At 38.9% G+C, this 19,619-nt stretch overlaps 1 protein-coding gene across 1 annotated transcript; it reads right to left on the bottom strand.

The window, feature by feature from the left end:
* Window positions 1–280: 280 nt before the first annotated feature.
* Window positions 281–17,722, bottom strand: PQLC2L (PQ loop repeat containing 2 like). The gene is made up of 9 exons (XM_026045216.1): window positions 17,586–17,722; window positions 16,750–16,996; window positions 16,262–16,326; window positions 13,798–13,881; window positions 12,240–12,369; window positions 11,353–11,443; window positions 9,504–9,628; window positions 1,883–2,131; window positions 281–331 (listed from the first exon to the last, which is right to left on the bottom strand). Exons 1-9 carry the CDS (start codon window positions 17,720–17,722, stop codon window positions 281–283), a joined length of 1,179 nt encoding a protein of 392 aa, XP_025901001.1.
* Between the last annotated feature and the right edge of the window lie 1,897 nt (window positions 17,723–19,619).

The following is a 19,619-nucleotide window of genomic DNA, read 5'->3' as shown; positions in this document are numbered from 1 at the left end:
TTCTTTTAATCAAATGGTTACTTGGAAGTCAATTTTAAGTACTCATTTAACCTATATACTAAATGCAGAACACATTATTTTCCCTTAAAATTCTTAAATTAAATCACAGTAACTTTACATACTCTGTATTTAGCTGTTTTAATATGCTATAGTAATATAAAACTGGGATTAAAAAACAATGCAGAATAGGATTACATACAGCAATGAAAGGGGAAATAATCTTTGAAAAAATGGCATAATAACAAATTGCAACTGCATTAAAAAGTAACAAGTCAGGCTTTCAATCACTACCCAGGCAAGTTTGATAATCGCGGGTGTACAGTGTATAAATCTGCAAGTGAGACAAAGAGCATTTTAATTTATACACTAAAAGGTTAACTTCTAAAACCTTCTATTTAAGAAAACAGAAAATACATGTTTATTCTAAGCAAACACTGAGACTAATGAAGTAACTGACTTCATTTGGGAAGATCTCACATAAAAGCTTAGCGAGGACACATTGTGCAGAACTGCAAAACACTTCAAAAGTACTTGGCTTTTCGCAATACGACTGAGAAAATGCTTTGTACTTAACTTAGTGCAGCCCAGGCTGAAGCAAGAGCACAGACCACGCACCTCCACGCAGCATTTTGAGCTGGCTGGCTGCAGCTAAGCCCGGGATTTCTACAGGACTGCACGTGTTCAGAACGGGGGACGTCCCGGGCCATGCTCAGCGTGAACAAATCACTGTCAAACATCCCAATCCCTGCTCCGTGTGAGTGAAAGCCCTTCCAGTAACATCACAGAATCTGGTTATTTCTCTAATTTACTGCCATAGTAATTAGTAATTAGTTTAGGTTTCCATATCCACTAGCAGGGTGACATTATCCCTCCACGAAACCCTCATCTCATATGGTTTTGTATCAGTAGTATTTAAACTTCCATAGAAAGCCACAATAAAGTTTTCATTTTGTTCCATGTGCACTTCTAGCAGTAACTTAGGTCTTAACAAAAAACTAATGAGTGCAACTGATAAAAGCTTCACCCAAGAACTCAGCAATTCGATTTTTTTTTTAATCAGGTCACTTACAGTGATCTGAAATTGCACAAAGGGAAGGAGTTTCAAGATCAGCCCTGAAATGGATAAAACACTCATACTTACCCTTGGAAAAGGCAACAATTTTGTTCACCAACTGATCTGCTGAAGAACAAATTAATCATTACACTCTGAGTTAAATTTTATTGAAAATTTCTTCAGGTAAAACAGAGTATTGGGGAAAAAAAACAAAGAGTCAATAGGCAATTGCAAGGTACAGTCTCTAGCTTCTAATGTTTTCCTTCTTGGACTTATATAAACCCAGAGCTTGTAAGGAAATGAATGTCACATGTAAAGTTTATATACAGTACATGATGATGTACAGTAATACACCAGCATTGATGTATAAATGCTTTAATTAACTCTTAAAAATAAAATGCATGTCTGCATTGAGCTACACACGATGCTCCTGCCAACTTATGTTGGAATTAGCCTTTCATGTTGATGGCTGATCCTTTGAACTTAAATGATTTAATTAAAACTTGTTTTTTTCTTCTGATTTATACAAAGCAACGAGAATAAAAGTGCCTCAAACTTACATTCACTGCTCATGGATTGAGCAGTAGTTAACTACAGTTTGGGTTCAAGGCACATGGCTAACTGCATCCACCGTTTTTAAAACTCCAGGTTACTGTTAACAAGTTCATTTAAAGATAATCATTTCATGATATACACTGTACCAAGACATCCAATACTTCTAGACCACTCATTTGCAGTGGTCCCATAATGCAAAATAGAGATAGGGCTAAAATAGGGAAAACAGGAAAGAAAAAACAACCCCAAAAGACTATCATTCTGATAGCGCACAGTAAACATGAAATCTATTATCTTCATATCAACTATGAATAAGTAATAACAAAATAAGTAACAGAAGGAATAAGATTGGCCTGTAAGGAAGAGCAAACTTAGCTGTTTGTTGAAGTAATCCACAAATACACTTGGGTGACAACGAGGCCCTCCGGGCTCTCCCACTCGTGAGCAAGGGTTTGTTCCCAGGGCGCCGGCACCGCCTCGTCCTCGGCTCTGCTGACGATACCTTACGAACTGCAAAGTCACCTGTTATTTTTGGTAAGGAAGTCATTAAACAGGATGCACAGGCAGCATTTGCAGGATCTGCTTACAACTGAAAACTAAATACGGTGCACGTAATAAAAGCAACCATCCATTCAGTGCATTGTTCTGGCACAGACTATGGACCCTACCTTCTGAGGAGGAAAGCTTAAAAATTGTTTTATCTAATTCATGTTCTGTGTTTTACATATTAACTATTGCTTTAATTCTAAGTGTGAGAGTGTATGTAACTTTTAGTATGCAACCTTTTCCAAATTCTACCTAACACTCATTTTCAGCACTTTTTTGGCAGAAAAGGTTTAATATTTAACTTGTAAAACCAAATAGAGAAAAATTCTAACTGAAACTTCAGATCTCCTTGGTTACATGACTCAGATATGGAAATATCCTAGCCCTTAGCTATTGCACTGCAGAGATTGTGAGGGTCCTAAGCTGGAAATTTGTTAAGGGCACAGCAGGAACAAGGGACCTGGGATTCCTAAGGGACCCTAAAGGTGTTGCCCTGTGCCAGTCCAGCCTCAGTCTTCCCACATTCTGGGCAATCTGCTGCTTCCAAACACCGACGTGCAGACTGTGACTCAGTAGTTAATGCTGAGAATCATGCAGTTCGACATGACACTGTAATTTACTTCTGCTGTAGAACAAATCACTGGAAACACTGCTAATATCAGAACAAGGAACTAACAAGCAAGTCTTGTCTTTTCTCCTAGTGGTTCCAGCACTCTGACAAAATTATTGACTTGGAGAAAAAGAGTCTTCAAAAAAAGGGGAGCAGGGATAAGAACATGGCCCTCTGCAGAATTCCTGCTGGGCAGGTGAGGAGTTTTATACTGAACTTGACACAAAACACCTGGTATTTCAACAGAGACTAAAACTTTGATGCAGAAAGTAGATGGGAAACACAGTAGATGGGATCGCCCCTGGATCACCACTGCTGTAACATTAAAAATACAATTTTAAAAATAAAATAGAGGTGCTCTGGGAAGAAGTCTGGCGTGCAGGATTCTACCGGGAACACTTCAGGCCAGCTAAAATAACTTGGCTGTCCGCAAGGGTGGTGAGGAGTCTGGGGCTAACGCACATCATTATTTATAAAAACAAAGTGGGGGAAGCTTTCTGGGAGGCCTAGATGAACAGAAAGGAAATTCTCTACATCTTGGGCAGAGCCCCAGGAATTATCCCACCTTCCCAAGGCTTTCCAGCACCCCACCTCTGAGGCCCCTTCCAACTGGAGACTAGACAGGATTTCCTTCAGAGACAGCAGGTCAGCATTTTTTTAAGTCCTTCTGTGGCATAACGTGGGGAACTCTTCTTCTTCAGGCTTAGCAAACGAGTTTAGAGCATACACAGCTACCAATGCTCGGGGAAAGCAAAGGACAACAGGCAGGACAGTTCCAGTCCTCCTCGCAGCTGCAGCTCCAGGAGCCTTAGCAGGAGCTTTGGTGGGAAAGGACACGGCGATGGATCAGTCTGCAGGAATCGCACGCTGCCCCGGGACAGTCCGAGGTGTCACCGGGTGCCCCAGCTCACAGGCAGATGCCAGACGATTCACATTCACTTGTGAGCCAAGTTTATGACAGTCACAAAACTAGTGTATCGGATTTGCTCAGTTAAATCTACTGGCAATCTAATGGCAATTCAAAAAATGGAATGGTTTTGAGGCGAAAGTGGCTATTTATGGGAGGACAGAGCAGGAGTTGTTGCATCTTTGGTTGGAAAAGCTCCTTGTTGAATTGTCAGGTCAGACTTAAATTCTTTGCGGTGTAATTAAATTAAAAGGCATGATGTTTTGTAAAAATATATAATGGATTCCAAGTGGTTGCCCTGCAAACCACAAAAGGTGCAAGATAAGAGCCTGTGTACAGCAGCCTGGTACTTGCTTTACGTCGTGTATCTAGTAACTGCCTGGCTACACTTAATGAAAGGAAGAACACGTAGAGGATTTGAACAGAGATCCCTGACAACAGGCCGATGTCAATAAAAAAAGAAAAAAAAAAAAAGAGAGAAAAATCTTGGTAAAGAACTTTGTCCGAATTAAATATATAGAGTTGTTTGGTTTTGGTGGTGACAGGGAAGGAAGGTAGCAGAGTGAAAGAAATCATTAGACTTACAGAAAAGGACAAAGTTTCCTGGAAAAAACTTCCACAAAATTCAGTCTCTGGGAAACTTAATGTTGGCTGCTACTAGAAGTTTGAGAGTAGGATGGTTATCAACTAATTTAATATTTTAAAATATGTAGCACCTTTTAGTGCAAATTAGCATTAACTAATCATGCACATTAAACAAAACTCTAGTAATGTCCACCCTGGAATCCTAAAATAAACAAATCCATACTTAGTACGCCGCCAATAAGGCCACTATCAGACTCAGTTAAGCGTCAAGCTCAAGAAGCACCAACTACCTTCAACAGCACAGCAGCCCTTGGAAAGAAATGGTTACTAAAACTGAAAATCAAGCCCGATTTATAATTTAGATGTATTATTATGTAACTCCTCTTAATCGGAACAAGGGAAGAAGGCATCATTCATACTTCACAAACAACTGGACACTTCTGTTATTTATGGGAGCTAACTGCCTTGGTGTGCAGGCAATAACTTCAACTCCAGACACCAAAGCAAGAGGATAACTAACCATGTTCTCCTGCTAAACCAAGCTGAAATGGCCCCAGTGCAACCGGGCACCAAGAACCACTGGGACTCCTGGATTTCTTGAAGTACTTTTCAAAGAAGAAATTGATTGTTACACAGATGATCAATTTTAAAATATTTCTCTTTCAAAAAGAGAAGCCTTGGGTTTAATTTCTCTGCTGTTTCAAAATGCAGGCAATCCTGCTCCCCATTTTCTGGTCTAACATGATGTATCATTTTGTTAGAATTTTGATTTTTTGCTTGGCAAGAGACAGAAACGAAGCTCTCTTTGGAAAATATTCACTTCCATATCTTGAGGGCTTCTCAAAGCAGGAGGTCTGCTTTTGTTTTCTCTTGATTACAAATACTTCATACATTTTCAGCTAGCACTATATACTTGACCAGATTTCCATAATCTCCTCAACCTGATTTGGAAGCATCTGTTTGCAATATAATTTGAACTGGAGGACTATTAGCAAGATTGGATTCAGACTCCAATCAAGCTAGACCCAAGAAATGAATGTCATGTGCACCCTGGCACTGCGACTGCGGGGCAGCGCTCGCTCAGAGGAGGAGGTTTGTGGCCAATGTAAAAGTTCCCTTTTGGAGTACACCATAGGAAAGCATCTGCAAACATGCACATAATATACTGTAAAGGTCATCAAGATCAGATTCTAGGGGTTTTTTTTTTGGTAAATAAATACTGGTAGTTTTATGTTTCCAGTTGGGAGCGGTGGGATGGAATGGGGGGGAAGGAAGAAAAGAGTCACCACTTTGTTTATGGAGCAAAAGACCCAAGAGCCCAAACCAGCCACATGGGCCAGCAACCATGAATCCATACCGCCTGCTCACGCGAAAGCAACTGCACTGTCTCACAAAGAAAAAACTGCAATTTCTTTCAAAAAAGGGCCACTAACCGCAGCTCAGTCTCACCATGGCAGTGAAGAGCTGCGTTCCCACAATTCGGAACGTTTCACTGAAGTTTGTGCCAACCTAAATTGCCATGGCTGGAGATGCAAAAAGCACAGTGGGCAATTCGGAATGACAGTGTAATTTAGCAGGCCGTCCAGAGGCCAGGGCAAGCCACCCCAGCACCGCCCCGGCCGGAATGGCCTACGAAATTGCTTTAATCGGAAAGGCAGGACTGATACCTGGGGATCATGACTTCCTGAATTGTTTCAGGTAAATCTGGAAATGAGCTTCCTTTTAATATGGATCGACACAATATGCTTCGGTCCTGAAGTCCCTCTTCATTCTATCCAGCTTCCTTCTTGGAGTTAATGGAACTAAACAGAAGTTTTGAGATACAGAACTGAAATTCTAACTTCAAGAAGATGAGGAATTCTCCCGTTAATACAATTTTAAGTGAAAATACAAGTTAGAAGACTCAAGTACTGGCTTCTACTGAAGACTAGTCAGAGGGGCAGATGGCTGGGAATTCTCTATGAAACCTATTATAAATATGTTGGAGTATAATCTAATATTCCATAGAGTGTTTAAGTAGGACACCACCAGTCTGCCAAAACACACGAAGTTCTATTTTGTGGCAATTCAGGATTATGTGGCACAAGTGGACACTAAATAAAGAGTGTAACGCAGTTTTTGTTATCTCCTGCCTGGACTTCTTGTTTTAGAGAAAGACAGAAAAATGAAGTGAGTATAGAAACTATGTGCCCAACGTCTGTGTTCTTTATGAGTCTCAATATTGTTAGATTTCTAGCTTTCCATGTATAACATAGAAAACGATATGGAAAGAGCAGGAAGACTGATTATTATAGGCATTGAATGGTAACGCCAGCTGACAGCACGTTGCCATTCATAAAAGGTATAAAGCGAAAGTATGGCACTGTTCTAAACATTTCGCTTTTTGTTAATCACAAATGCTAATGCTCATTTTAGAAAGAGCATGAATAATAATAACTAGTATACTAGAGGCATATTGTGCATGTTAGATATAAAAATTATATGTGAACACATAATATATGTTAGAAATAAGACTTAAAAATTACAGTGTTCTAAGCCTAAATTCAGGACTAGCATACACAAGAAACTTGTGTCCTAACCTATATAACTTGCACAGATTCAGTGAGCCCAGCTCCTGCTTTTCAGAGATACTCAGTGTCCGGATGCGTCTGACCTTGCCTCCAATTGCACAGCTAAGGCTAACTCCCATGCTTGGTTGCTAAATGCTGGGTTTGGAAACTATGTTTGTTAAAACACCCTTGTTTGTCTCTGACCTTGATGCTGCCTTCCAGTAACATTTCCAGTTTAGCCAAATTCTCAAAGTTATTGTTGCAAACTTGCATTTGAAAACAACTAGCATTCTTGTTCCTATTTATCAGACAGCAAGCATGAAAAACATGTTAAACTTCTTCTGTCTCCTCTTTCAGTAGACCCTGTATGGCTACAAAAGATAGATTAACTTGTACATACTTTCTATGAACATTTGTATGAAGTAACCTTATCATTAAAAAAAGCGTATAAATTATCTCTTCAGAAAGAGGTTAAGCTTTATAATCAGGTCAGAATTATACAGAACCTCTAATTTCTGATCATATTAGCAGACCAACCCCAAAAAACTCGTCATCTCTACGAAAAGGATACAAAAATGTCTAGAAACAAAACTCCAAAGCTCCCAATGAACCATGGAAGATGGTGCAAAAAGTAGAGGGCCTGGAAAGATGAGCAGGAGGCATCTTCCAAAGGAGGCTCAGTCCACAGTACCATTTCCCATCATAGCTACTGCAAACAGCACGTAAGAGCTGCCTCCTGTGGATCTTCTTTGGAACTAAATAAAAACCAGTTTTTATAGAAGAAATGTTATAACATGTATCACCATAGAGGCAATTACAGATAATTTTGGAGTTTTGTATTATAATACGTCCAGAGATGCCCATTCATTCTCTCCACCTCCCTGTGGGCTCTGGATTCTCTGGGCTTAATATTTGATCATGTATCACGTAAAACTATAGAACTTGTTACAATTCTTGGCAGCAGCTCAGGCTGTACAGCTGTAAAGCTGCAAAACAGCAAGGATAATCTGCTTCCAAATAATAATATTTACTTCTTAAGAAATCTGTTGCCATATCAGCCGGTTCACTTGAGCCCTTTGGAAATACAGTAGTATGAACGTAAAGTAATATTCCAGCTTGGATGCAAAGGACAAGGAGAGAATTGGAAGTGGCCTGGAAATGAACTACGTGAAGCCTTTCTATAGTAAACCAGGATGCCTGTCTACATCTGACAATGACCTTTGTGGTGTATTTTAAATGTATTGACAGTAAAGAGGCTATAAAAAACAAAGCAAAACACACCCAAACACAAAATAATAATGACACTGCTGTGGAAGGGCTTGTAATGCTTTAAATTCATTTTCCTCTATTTTTATCTTTTGAACCTGTACTTGATTCCTTAAGGTAGAACAGTCAGGAGAAAAAAAATGGAAGATACCACTTGTTTATGAAACAATCATGCCAAGCATGTTTCTGCTCACATCTGATACATCCAACTGTAAATACTTCATTTCCTCCTCTCTGACCCAGGTCATTAAAGACACTCCTTTTTCTTTCACATTTTTCAACTTTGAGTACTTGCTGCTGCGGAGAATCCAACACCTCAAGCAACAGTGTCTTTCCTACAATAAACACATGTTCTTAGGCAAAAGCTCACTTACATTTTTGTACAGCTGAGGAAATCTATTTCCCAAGTAAAACACACATGAGATATATCCACAAACCAAGCCTGACATTTCCATCATATCAAGACTTCTCTGAAAAATAAGAGTTAATGTAGTTTCACAGGAATATTTTGGGGCATATCAAAGGTTTTATTGAGAGTCCACTGGCTACTTTTCCAGACAAAAAGAAATTCTTCCTTTCAAAGCCATTCAGGGCTCACCAAATGACTAAAGAGGACTAGAAAGGGTTAATCTTTACTTTGCAATGATATATACTAATGCATTATTGCCATGATTTAGCTCAAAACTGGTCCTACCTTTAGGATATGTTATTAAAACCAATTCAGTCCTACAGCAAGAAGAAAAAAAAAAAAAAAAAAAAAAAAAAAAAAGAGGGGGCTGGGGAGAGAAGGACACTTTTCAATTCAAGCTCAAACTACAAATTGCAGCTAGGGCCACAAAAAACGAATCATCTTGTCTGGAGAAAGCAAAATGCTCATTTTTCACAATTCAAGAGAGTTGTAAGTTTTCTCACTCTTGCTGTGTTTTGAAAATAAGCTGCTTCCCTGCTGGGCAATGCTGTTGGATTACAATTATTTTACTGGCATTAGTATGAAGGCCAGAAAATTGCTAGAATATCCTGTGAACTTTCCTCTAAAAATGACAGCAGCAGCGGGTACAATTGTAATTTTCCACTATTATTGATTTCACTTGTGACTGTTTTGTATCTAAACAGAAGCAGAAAATATCTAACACAGCAAAAAGACAACATATCTGTGTGTGTTATTTCACAGAGCAGCATATCCTAATAACCCAAGGGACAAAGTAAGCCCAAAACAGAGGAAGTTGCCTAAAAGAAGGCAGTTATAACTTTTTTGTTTGGGGATGTAAACACACACAGAAAACTCCCATGTACTCCCACATTCATAATTTCTAAGGCATTTTAAAGTCATATGAATTTCTTTAAGCTCCCACTGCACAATCCTTTCAATACATTTTTTGAGGATTTTTTTTTTTTTTTTTAAGGAACAGAAAGAAGCAGGTAAGAACTTACATTTCTTGCTTCTAAGCCTATGCTCTGGTCTTGGTTTCTTAATAACAGCCAACAGGGTAAAATAACATGCAGTGTTACACACACCAAGCTCCAGCTTATACAGAAATTCTTTAGGGTTGTGCTGTCTAAAAGGAAACACAAACAAATTAGCTGAAAAGTAACATCTGATGTTGATTTAGTTTACTTTTTGTCTATAATATAAATATGTAAATAAGAAGGTACAATTTCCTGCATCCTTTTCTTGGTAACAATGTAAGTTTCAGGAGCCTTCCTCTTCCTCATTTCCTGTGCCCACTCTATCACTATCACAGTTGTATTGAGTCTTGCTGCAGCAACCGAAGGTAACGGTGCAGGAACAGGATGGAAACTTCTTACCTTGGCTTTGCACCGAGAGAGACAATTTTCATATTTAATCCATATCTTATGTTAATTTATTATTAAAATGCAGACAATATACAGAAAGCTGCAATTTGGGATTGAATACAATTGTTTCCTTCAATATATCTTGATTAAATCCTACAAAAGCAAGGACATTCAAAATCTGGATTATATATTTAGGCCAGTGACACTTCTGTTAGCTCAAGTGTTCTACTGGACCAGTGTCAAAGTCCATGGTTAGCCAGATTTCGAGTCTTATCTTTAGAGTCTGAGAGACTCATGTATTCAAAAAGAGATATTACACCTAACAAATCTTTACAGACACTTGCGAGGCAACTTGAAAGTGATAGATGACGAATTCTGTGTTTATAAATCATTGCTAAGGACTCGCAGACACCGCGAGTGCAACAAACGGCTGTGTGGCATTAGTGGGCTGCTCCAACAAGTCCTGTAGTCCAACAGGAATTCCTGTTTCACAGGCTGTGTTTTGAGATGCACACCTGACCAGCTTGCCCACGGCAACTGCTCGAAAACTAGATGCAAAAGCCCTACTTTCTTGCATTAATCACATAATTCTTCTTTTTCCAGATAGGCAAGGCTGAGCTCAAATAAGCACCGTTCCAACATACAAAAGCCTGTGTTTGTTTTCAAGAGTAGGGAGCAGCAAGTTCAGCTCTGACCTATCTCCTGTTCTATTATCAGCTCCATATTGAATTAATCTGCTTTATTCCTATTTAGTCCGCTGGACCTGCATCTGTTTTACTTCAGCTTATTGCTACCTCTACTGCACCACCAGATTTTCTTCAATAATTGCTAAGATTGATGAATTAATGTTTGTGATTTGATACAAAGCAAACAGAAGAGTAGACTATTTGGAAGGCCAAATACTACAACTACTGCCAGGATTTTCTAAAGCAAATCAAGTAATTTTATTCCCCTTGAATACGTTTTTAACTATATGTACTGAAAGAGAATACATGAACATGTCAAGACATTTTATGCTATAAGCAAATAAAGTCCGTTTTCAATCAACATTGAGGAACCTAACTGAACCACACAGAGAAATAATGTTTGCTGTCAATTTGAACATATATTTAGATGGAAAGGCAGATAGTAAAACCATGAAAGAAGTTAAAATACACATCCGGATTCCACAAAACTACTACATCTTCTATATCCATATAAACTGAAAGTACTATATGGAAATCCATATATCCATATTATGTGGGCGTTTTTTCCATATTACGTGGGTGGGTTTTTTTTTTTTTGGTCAGACTGCAGCCTCATGTGTGTGGTAAATTTTCGTAACAGTCTAAAAAAAATAGAAGTTATCATCCTAACAACTTCACAGGGAATTTATAAACTCAGTTTTTTAAATTCCACCAAAAAATTTATTAAAAAACTCTGGTAAACGTCAAGGTGAAATGTATTTCACATTAGGAAGAACATTTTAATAATTTTGAAACCTTACATCTTGGCATCTTTTGATTCTTGAGCTTGTAGTAGTCAAACTGTGAAATCATAATTATATCCATATTAACATAAAAGATGGCACTGACAATCTGAAAGACAAAAGAAGATACATTTGCTTGTTTGGGATACAAGAAGTCCACAGTCATTACTGAACCTAACTGCATGGAAATTTCGCTTCATAATCAAAATGTGAATGACAATTAACAAACTATTGCCAAAAAAAAAAAAAAAAAAAAAAAAGGAAAAAAAAAGCAGCAAAGAAGTGCTTAGGATCCCAAACCAGTTCAACTGCTGCAGAGTAATGCAATGTAAAGCTTGTTGACAAACCTGCAGAGTTTTGTAATTCCCAAAGACACATGGCACAAATCCTTGCCTCGGCAGACTGATAAATCTGTTTTTGTCCAGGAGCTCAGGTCTGCTCCACTTAGGTACCTAACACTTAAAATGCTACTGATCTTACTCAGTGTCTCTTGCCTCAGTTAGACAAAGCTGTCTTTTTTCTCCATTTCACATTGAGGGGGATGGAACAGATAGAACCACAAATTAAATCTTTAACTAAGTGAGATAACTCTAACCAATCTTGGTCCCCTCTCTAACCTGTGAAATCTTGTGCTGGTGGCTGATAAATTTATCTTTCTCTTTTAATTAAAAAGTTAAAAAAAAAAAAAAAACAAAAAAAATTAAAAGGCAGATAAGATTACAGACAATTAATGCATCACTGACAACTTGGCTCTTTCAGAGAAACTCTCCTCTTACAGAAGAAAAATATACTTTTCTAATTATCCTGAGACAAAGAGCTTTGAATTAATATTTCCTTGTTAATCTTAAAAACCTCTCTAAAGTTGGAGAAGGCTAAATCAAGATGTAGAAATACTGACCGATTACCTGAATTGGTAGTTGATTTGTTAAATAGCAGCCTGTAAGATCTGTCAGGTCCCCAGCTAGCCAACCCAGCAGGAAGCCCAGGGAGAGCGCTTGGTCTACTCTTCCATTGCGACAGGTGACATAAATTTGACTGGCACAAATTGAAGAAGTAATTTTAAAATGGTGCAAACAAAAGAAGGTTTAACAACTACATTTTTTGAGATCTAAATAAAGACCTAAAAGTCTAACCCCTAGAGACCTGCTGTAGCTGTGACATTGAAGGAGACATCAATATCACTCTAGCTCATCATGTCTTTCTCCAGCTTAAGGAACAGCTCAAAGCACCCCCTCATCACTGCTTCTGCGTGCTCTTTTTTGTGGCCTGTACTAAAATGCCATTTTCCAGAGATCGGAACCATGCCATAAGCATTTTATATTTATGTTCTGTAACTACCAGCCTTCAAAATACTGTAATGACACTGTTATTTAGCATAGAGGGGCTAGGAAGGATCAGAGCACCTAAAAAGAGTCAACGACTATACTTATGCCTCCAAATTGGAAAAATGTTATTCAGTTTCACAATGTGGTCTAGAAAGCAAATCCAAATGCAAGTCCATTAGATACATCTTGATGAATTCCATACTAACATGGCAGTTTTAATGTAAAGTTCCCTCTCAACTAATATTTCAGAAGATGAACAGCTTAGTAAGAATGGTTTTATTTTGCTTGGCTTCCTTAGCCCTATATCTACCCTGTGTGGACAAAATTTGGAGTCAATCCCATTTTGCTTCAGACATTTTCACCTGATGAGCGCATTTTTGCTTTTCTTCTGCCATTTTCTACCCACATATTCAAAATTTTATCCCAGTGCTCATGCACCAAAGAGAAACTGATTTAGCACCACCAAAGTGCCCTTTCTCTTGCCCAGTTTCACGGGCAGTGGCGAGCACAAGAGCAGTGGTGACACGGCATGTGGGTCAAATAAACACGGGGCCAGTCCCCGCCGCCAGCGTGCCTATGTGTGCACACACATCTACGGGCGCCGGAGATAAGAAGGAAGAGGTGATTTATTCTCATTTGCTCTAAGTGGCAGAGATTAGTGTCAAGTCAGTACAACAGAATAGTACATCAAGCTCATTTGTCAACCACCAAATATTGTTCCAAACACGAACAACATGCTTCTCTGGCATATTATATCTGTATTATGCAGACAGAGAAACATATCCAAGATAAACTAAAAAAAGGCAGCTTTTGAAAAAGGCTTCAGGCAAGATTACTCATGTTTGAATCTGCAGACTGCTTAAGACTTTAAACTTACGGTAGTGCAGCAAACAGAAAGCAGACAATGGAAATCAGGCCTGTGACAACGCTCCAAAACTCCCACGCATTCTCCACACATTCTCAAGGAGATGCCAAATCCATAGTGTTCCATTTATACACAATCTCCTCTCCTCTACTGGAGAGATATTGAAAGCATGTGTATACAGCTGAGGAGCCCTCATCCTTGGCCTGGCATTCAGTTTCAGAAGTTTATTTCTGCCTTCCTTTTTACCCCATGCAAATTCGCAAAGCGGTTTACCGGCACTCAATATCCTCCGTCAAAAGACCTCGGCATCTGGACGGATGCTCCGTTTCACAGTTACTTCCAACCTCATAAATGAACCTGCCAAGTCAAAGACATAAGCATAGCCAGTGTGAATAAGACATTAATCAAGAGAGGCATATATTTATTGCTTACTAAAAAGAAGCTAGACTTCCTGAAAGGAAAAAAAATCCTTCGTAGTGCATCTCGTTCATTTGCTCTTGACAAAGATGCAACACTCCAGATTTTTATCACTTCAGTATTTTTGTTTGAGGTTGTGTTCAACTGACAGTTACAGTGAGACTCCACAAATCTGCTACAGGGTAAAATAAATCAAGTAATTTATTTTCACTGAACATCAAAACTGATTCTCATGTGCAACAGTTTTTCAATAAAGTAAAAATATTTTCTTTAATGTTATTAGCCCAGATTCTGAAAGTTCTGGTCAAGTTTATAAAACACAAATATAATGTTGACCTCTGTGTAATTAATGGTAAGAGAATATTATGGAAAGGTCACTAGAAACTCAGATTCCAGAAAAGATCAAAAGTCTATTTGAATCCACTCTGCCCCTCAGTGATTCAATAGAGCGTCAGTTACCAGTATTTAATGCTCAGAGGGAAGAGGAAGAGACTTGAAGAAGGCAAATGTAGGATATTTCCATCCCCTGAATGAAAAATCCCAAAAGCAGATGTAATAGTAAAGAACGGCTTAAATTCTGAAATATGCTTTTATGTTTCTTTTATAACCTTTAGAAATATTTTTGTAGCCAATTATAATTATTCTAGATATTTTGCATTCTTGATGAAACATATTCATACTATATGAAATTATAATATTTACTTAGAAGGCTAACAGCTATAAAACATAAGAATTTTCAAACAAAAATATCTAATTATCTATGATTATTCCTTGAGACTTCCTCCTGACCACAGAAATTAACTGCTGCTTTCTTGTACACTCTTATGGTATTCTACATCCCCCCAAAGCTGGTAATGCCTTATGTAGAAGGGTCTGGGAACAACTAGCTACAAGCCAGAGCAAATGTATTGTCTTTTGTTTTTGTTTTTAAAGAAAAAAAGTTCTATTGCCTAAGTCCCTGTATGGCATTTAAAGCCAGAAGGGCTAGTAATCTACTCCTTCCACAATGTGCTACTTTGGAGCTGTCTGCCAGCAACCTCCATATCTTTAATAAAATTTCACAAAGATGTTTTCATTGAGTATCACTCACAGTAAAGTCAGGACTCACTCTGCTAGTCATCTAGAAATGTGTGATTTTTTTGTTTTTATGAAGCCTCAGTTATCTGCAGCACTAAATGCTGGAAGAAGCTTCCTGCAGAAACTGGCTGCCTCTCAAAAAACCTGTCATCATTGGACCTTAACAATGATTAAAAAAAACCCAACAACCAACCAAACAAAAACATGCATTCATCCTCGCCCATTAGATATATTCAGCTTATACCAGGGAAGTTATTAAATTTTGTAGTCATCTTTACAGATAATTTTGAAAGGGCAGGGAAAAAGCAGTGCAGTACATTTCAAGTCAGCTTTCTCATTTTGGTACTTGTGCTTGGACGTGGCTGTATGACCCACTAAGAAGAGGAATATACCAAAGCACTTCTGCTATTGGGAAGTTTTAGGCAAGAACTTTCAGCCATGCAAAATACTGCAACATATATCTTTAGGCTTTAGAAAACATGGCACCTAAATTGGTACATTCTTCATTGTAAAACGTCCATCTCAAAATGCATGAAAGACATTAGACATAAAAATAAAATAAGATTGAACATGGTATTTAAATATTCCAGAAAACCAGCTGAAAAAGTGCTGTGGATCAGGCAGGTCACTTGCACTTCCCAGATGCCAGAGGATATGAGCATTGGCCTCCTGCCACCAAGCACTGCTGAAGCACGTGGATATTCCTGTGCTCTTTTCCTTGGCATTCATGGAGCACAGTGACTTGTGTTGCGAGCTCTGGAGATTGTTTTGCTGCTCTTCCAGTAACTGCTAATTTTCTCAAAGTCCCAGCTACCAGAGCAGCAAAATACTCTGTTCCAGTAAGAGCCCTACCACCAAAGACACCAATTTTGTTGGTGAATTGAATGTCTGGATGCCTTCAGCTAAATCTCCTGTTGCAAAAGTCAAACGTCTCCTGCCATTGCTGGCAATGCAAAGGACAACAGTGGTTTTTTTCAGGGTTGTTTTGATCCTCAGCTATTTTCATACCTGAACTGGGTCTTCTCTATCAGAATACACCCTTCACTGAATAAACTACATCTTAACATGATGAAATAGTTCATTAACTCTTTTTTCCAGCTCAAAGATTACTAGAGCTTGAGCTCAAATCAGAACAGAGAGAGGAAACAGTTAATGATTTTAATATGAAATCCACCGCATTCAGAGCGATTCCGTGGGGCAGATGAGGAAGGAAAACATCTTGCCTAGAACTTTGGAAACTTGCCTCAATTTTTCCAGGTCTCCACAGCCAAACTGCCACCAGCATCCACCGGTTACAGCATCTTCAAGCTTGAGAAATGACAAAAAATAGTTATTTAATAGATAATAGAAAACAGATGTCAAATACACACATTTGGAAGTTCTTTAAATATCAGCTAGCACAGCTTAACAGCCATGCTCAACATTCATAAATTTAATTACTCCTGATATAAAACAAGTAGAACTAAGACAAAAGAGTAACCTACAGCCCAATATTTCCCAGTATTTCCCAATACCACCCCTTTCATCTTATTCCTATCTCTCACCACTCTCTAAATACATTCCCACACATTTTCGGTAATTAAAAACACTTTTTTTTTTTTTTTTTTTTTTTTTTTAAAGGGGGGGGGGGGAGCACTAAAAATTGCCAAGGAAGGCAACACCTCCCAGGAAGGGCAGCCTTGGCCCGGGCGAACACCAGCCCTTCCATGGAGCAGAGCTGCCACCACCCACCTCACCGGGGCCGCGGTCTGACAGGGGATTAAAAAAATGAGGGTAAAAAACAGGTAAAAAAGGAGGGGAACAGGTGAAAAAGGAAGCGCCGGGAGGTGACGGGGCGTCGAGGCCGGGCCCACGCCGGGCCTGGGGCCGCCTCAGCGGCGGCGCCGCGGCGCCCTCTGGCGGGAACCGCCCGCCCTTTTGTGGGGGAGACGCGTCGTTTTCACCCCCAAAGCGCCATTTCCAGCCCATTTCTGTGCCCCTATGCGGAGGGCGGAAGCTCTGCGCGGAGCTGACGGTTTCAGTGAATAATTCACCCCCTAAAAGGGTCTCCCTGCGCCCTGCCAGCCCCTAGGCCAACATCCTGGGAGTGAGGAAGTTAGCATTTATCCTGGTTAATAGCTAGGAATCTTCCTCCTGGAATAGAGAAAAAATATTGCTTGGCTACCAGGATGGCCTTTAATTTAAAAAAAAAAAACTTTCTTTTTTTGCAGCAGTTAATGCTGATGATTTTCAGAGGCAGCAAATCCATTGCAATCTGAATAAATAACTACCAAAACTTCCAACATATTTTAAAAGATGAATATTTCAAAATATTGTGGTGTGAGGTGGTGTTTTATGATTTGCTGCATTTTTTTAATGCAACTTTGCCTTTTTGCAGCATCACCCTCTCTGCAGCTGCTGCCGCTCAGCTCATTACCCGTGGCCAGGGAAGGCAATTAAAGAAGGCTTTGGCGTAGATGGGGGCTTGGTTAATTGCTGCTCAGGTGGCCATTTTGGGGGGATTTTGGCAGCTGAGCAAAATTGGCAGGGAACTGTGAAATCCCCTGTTTCCCCTGTATAAGATTTACCTGAGATGGTGGCTGGTCTCCAGGCTGGTTTCAGCTCTTACAGGTGGCCTTAGGTCTGTGCAGTAGTCTGGTCTCCATGCCTGTCTCCAGCCTTGCCTTCTTTTTGCTCTTTCTAGGTCACCATGGACCTGGTTCATGGCTCTTCTTCTCCAGGATGGCCACTATTCCTTCCGTTGGACTTTGTGGGACCGTGTCCTGTAGGAGAGGCTGGTGCCACAGTCCCTCAGCGCATGGAGCTCATCTTGGCCTAGGAAGCCTTTGCTGCACCCCGAAATCAAGTATGGAATTTAATGTATTTTTATTATTTTAATTTAGATACTGTGTGACAGTAACTATTATCAAGATAAGCATGCTGATAGTCAGACTTGATTTGTTGAAATGGGACAATTTCAACTGGCAGTTCAGGAGGAGTAAACTGACAGTTCAGATGTTGAAAGATACCCTTAAAACTCTTCCAGAGGCTAGAAAGCGTTTCAAGCATTTTGAGAATTGGAGGTGGGAAATAATAGGTTTATCTGGGCCAGTTGTGGATATTCTTTCAGTGTCTGCATTCCCTATGTTGTAAACTGCATTTTTTTTTGGGGGGGGGATTCATCTACCAAAAAAAAAAAAAAAAAAAAAATGGTGGTGAAAGGCAGACAATTATTTTACAAGTGTAAAATACATTAAAAATGGTGTACAACATTATATATTTATGGGTACAATTTTGTTCTGCTGTGAGGTAACAGAATGAATAATGCATTAATTCAAAGACCTGTCATTAAGTGAATTTGTCACTTAAAAAAAAAATCTTTCTGTTTATGCAGAGCTTTAATCCTTTTCTGGGCACATACAGTTGTGTGAGTGAGCTTGCTATGAGACCATAAACTTGAAGTAAACTTCCAAGTTTTTAGTTTTAAGTGAAATAATACTAATGAAGTTCATTAGAGAGAAATGAAGATATTCAGGATGGTTTTATTTTTTTTTTTTTCTTAATGAGGCATCATAAAAAGAAAGTGATGCTGGTTATTATTTAGATAGAAAATGTTATTCCTACTTACCTTGTCTGTTGTCAGTATTACTGCAGTAATTTAGGAAAGCATTCCTTGGCAAGCATTAATGAGAACACGGAATTTGGGAAGACTTAGTTAAATATTTGAGCGTGTTTAAGAATCTGTGGATTATCAGGCCCCAGCCTGAATTTCTGTCTTGCCCCACAAACCCAGCTGAGTTATAGGAAAAGCCTAATACGCTTAAATGATGATGCAAATCATGGAATGAGCTTCCCAGGTGTCCTGCAGAGTTCTCCAGTTAGATGTGTGTGATGATTTTGCAACTTTCAAAAGTAAGATTAAATTCATCTGAAATACCATTTATTTCAGAACATGTTAATCTGATTTTTTTCTATTTTCTCTTTTTCTCCCTAATGTAATTGATGGCAAAACTGAATCATTTTACTACCAAGTTGAGCACTGAAAGGTGAACACTGAATTTTCTATTACTTGATTTTCATGCAATGTATACACTGCAGCATTTCATAAATTCAGACCTTCTGGGGAAAAAACATTTTGAACACAAAGGCTCAGTTGTTGAATCATATTGCAGAGACCATTGGTTTATTTTATTTTTTTGGTTTATGAGGGGAAAAATAGATTCTCTGCAATGTATTTTGAAAATTCAGGGAGTCAGTTTCACACTGGAGCCCTTGCTATTAGCTGTGTGCCACTCCTGTGGACTAGGAGATCCTCAGGCCATTGAGATCCTTCAAGAGGAAGGATGGAAAAATATAGCAGCATCTTTTTAAATAAAAGTTTATTATGATGATCGATAGCTTACTTAAGATGGGACATTTTCTGTGGCACAGTTATATTTACACGCTTTGGCCTTACAGCCCTTTCAAATGAGGTGCTAGTGATAGTAGAATTAAAATAAGGTTTCCAGTAGTTACCAGTCCAACCCCAGCTGGGCAGTTACTGGCTTTGTAAAAAGCCAAATTAAATTTGAAGTATTGTGGATCAAACCAAAACAATCAAACGTGTTTCCTTAGTAGAATAA

The sequence above is a fragment of the Nothoprocta perdicaria genome, unplaced genomic scaffold (genome assembly GCF_003342845.1).
Source record: "Nothoprocta perdicaria isolate Ctin4 unplaced genomic scaffold, notPer1 scaffold_4, whole genome shotgun sequence".
Taxonomy (NCBI): Eukaryota; Metazoa; Chordata; class Aves; order Tinamiformes; family Tinamidae; genus Nothoprocta; species Nothoprocta perdicaria.
The sequence above is the reverse complement of the archived record's forward strand: the minus strand, read 5'-3'. Positions and strand labels throughout refer to the sequence as shown.

Excerpts from the sequence above, each read along its gene's own strand:
- PQLC2L (XM_026045216.1), bottom strand. The coding sequence starts at position 17,722 with ATGAACCAGGTCCATGGTGACCTAGAAAGAGCAAAAAGAAGGCAAGGC. Across the intron at positions 16,997-17,585 it reads GAGACCAGCCACCATCTCAG|GGGCACAGAAATGGGCTGGA; the intron begins GTAAATCTTATA and ends CCCTCCGCATAG. Across the intron at positions 9,629-11,352 it reads GAATCAAAAGATGCCAAGAT|ACAGCACAACCCTAAAGAAT; the intron begins GTAAGGTTTCAA and ends GTTTCCTTTTAG.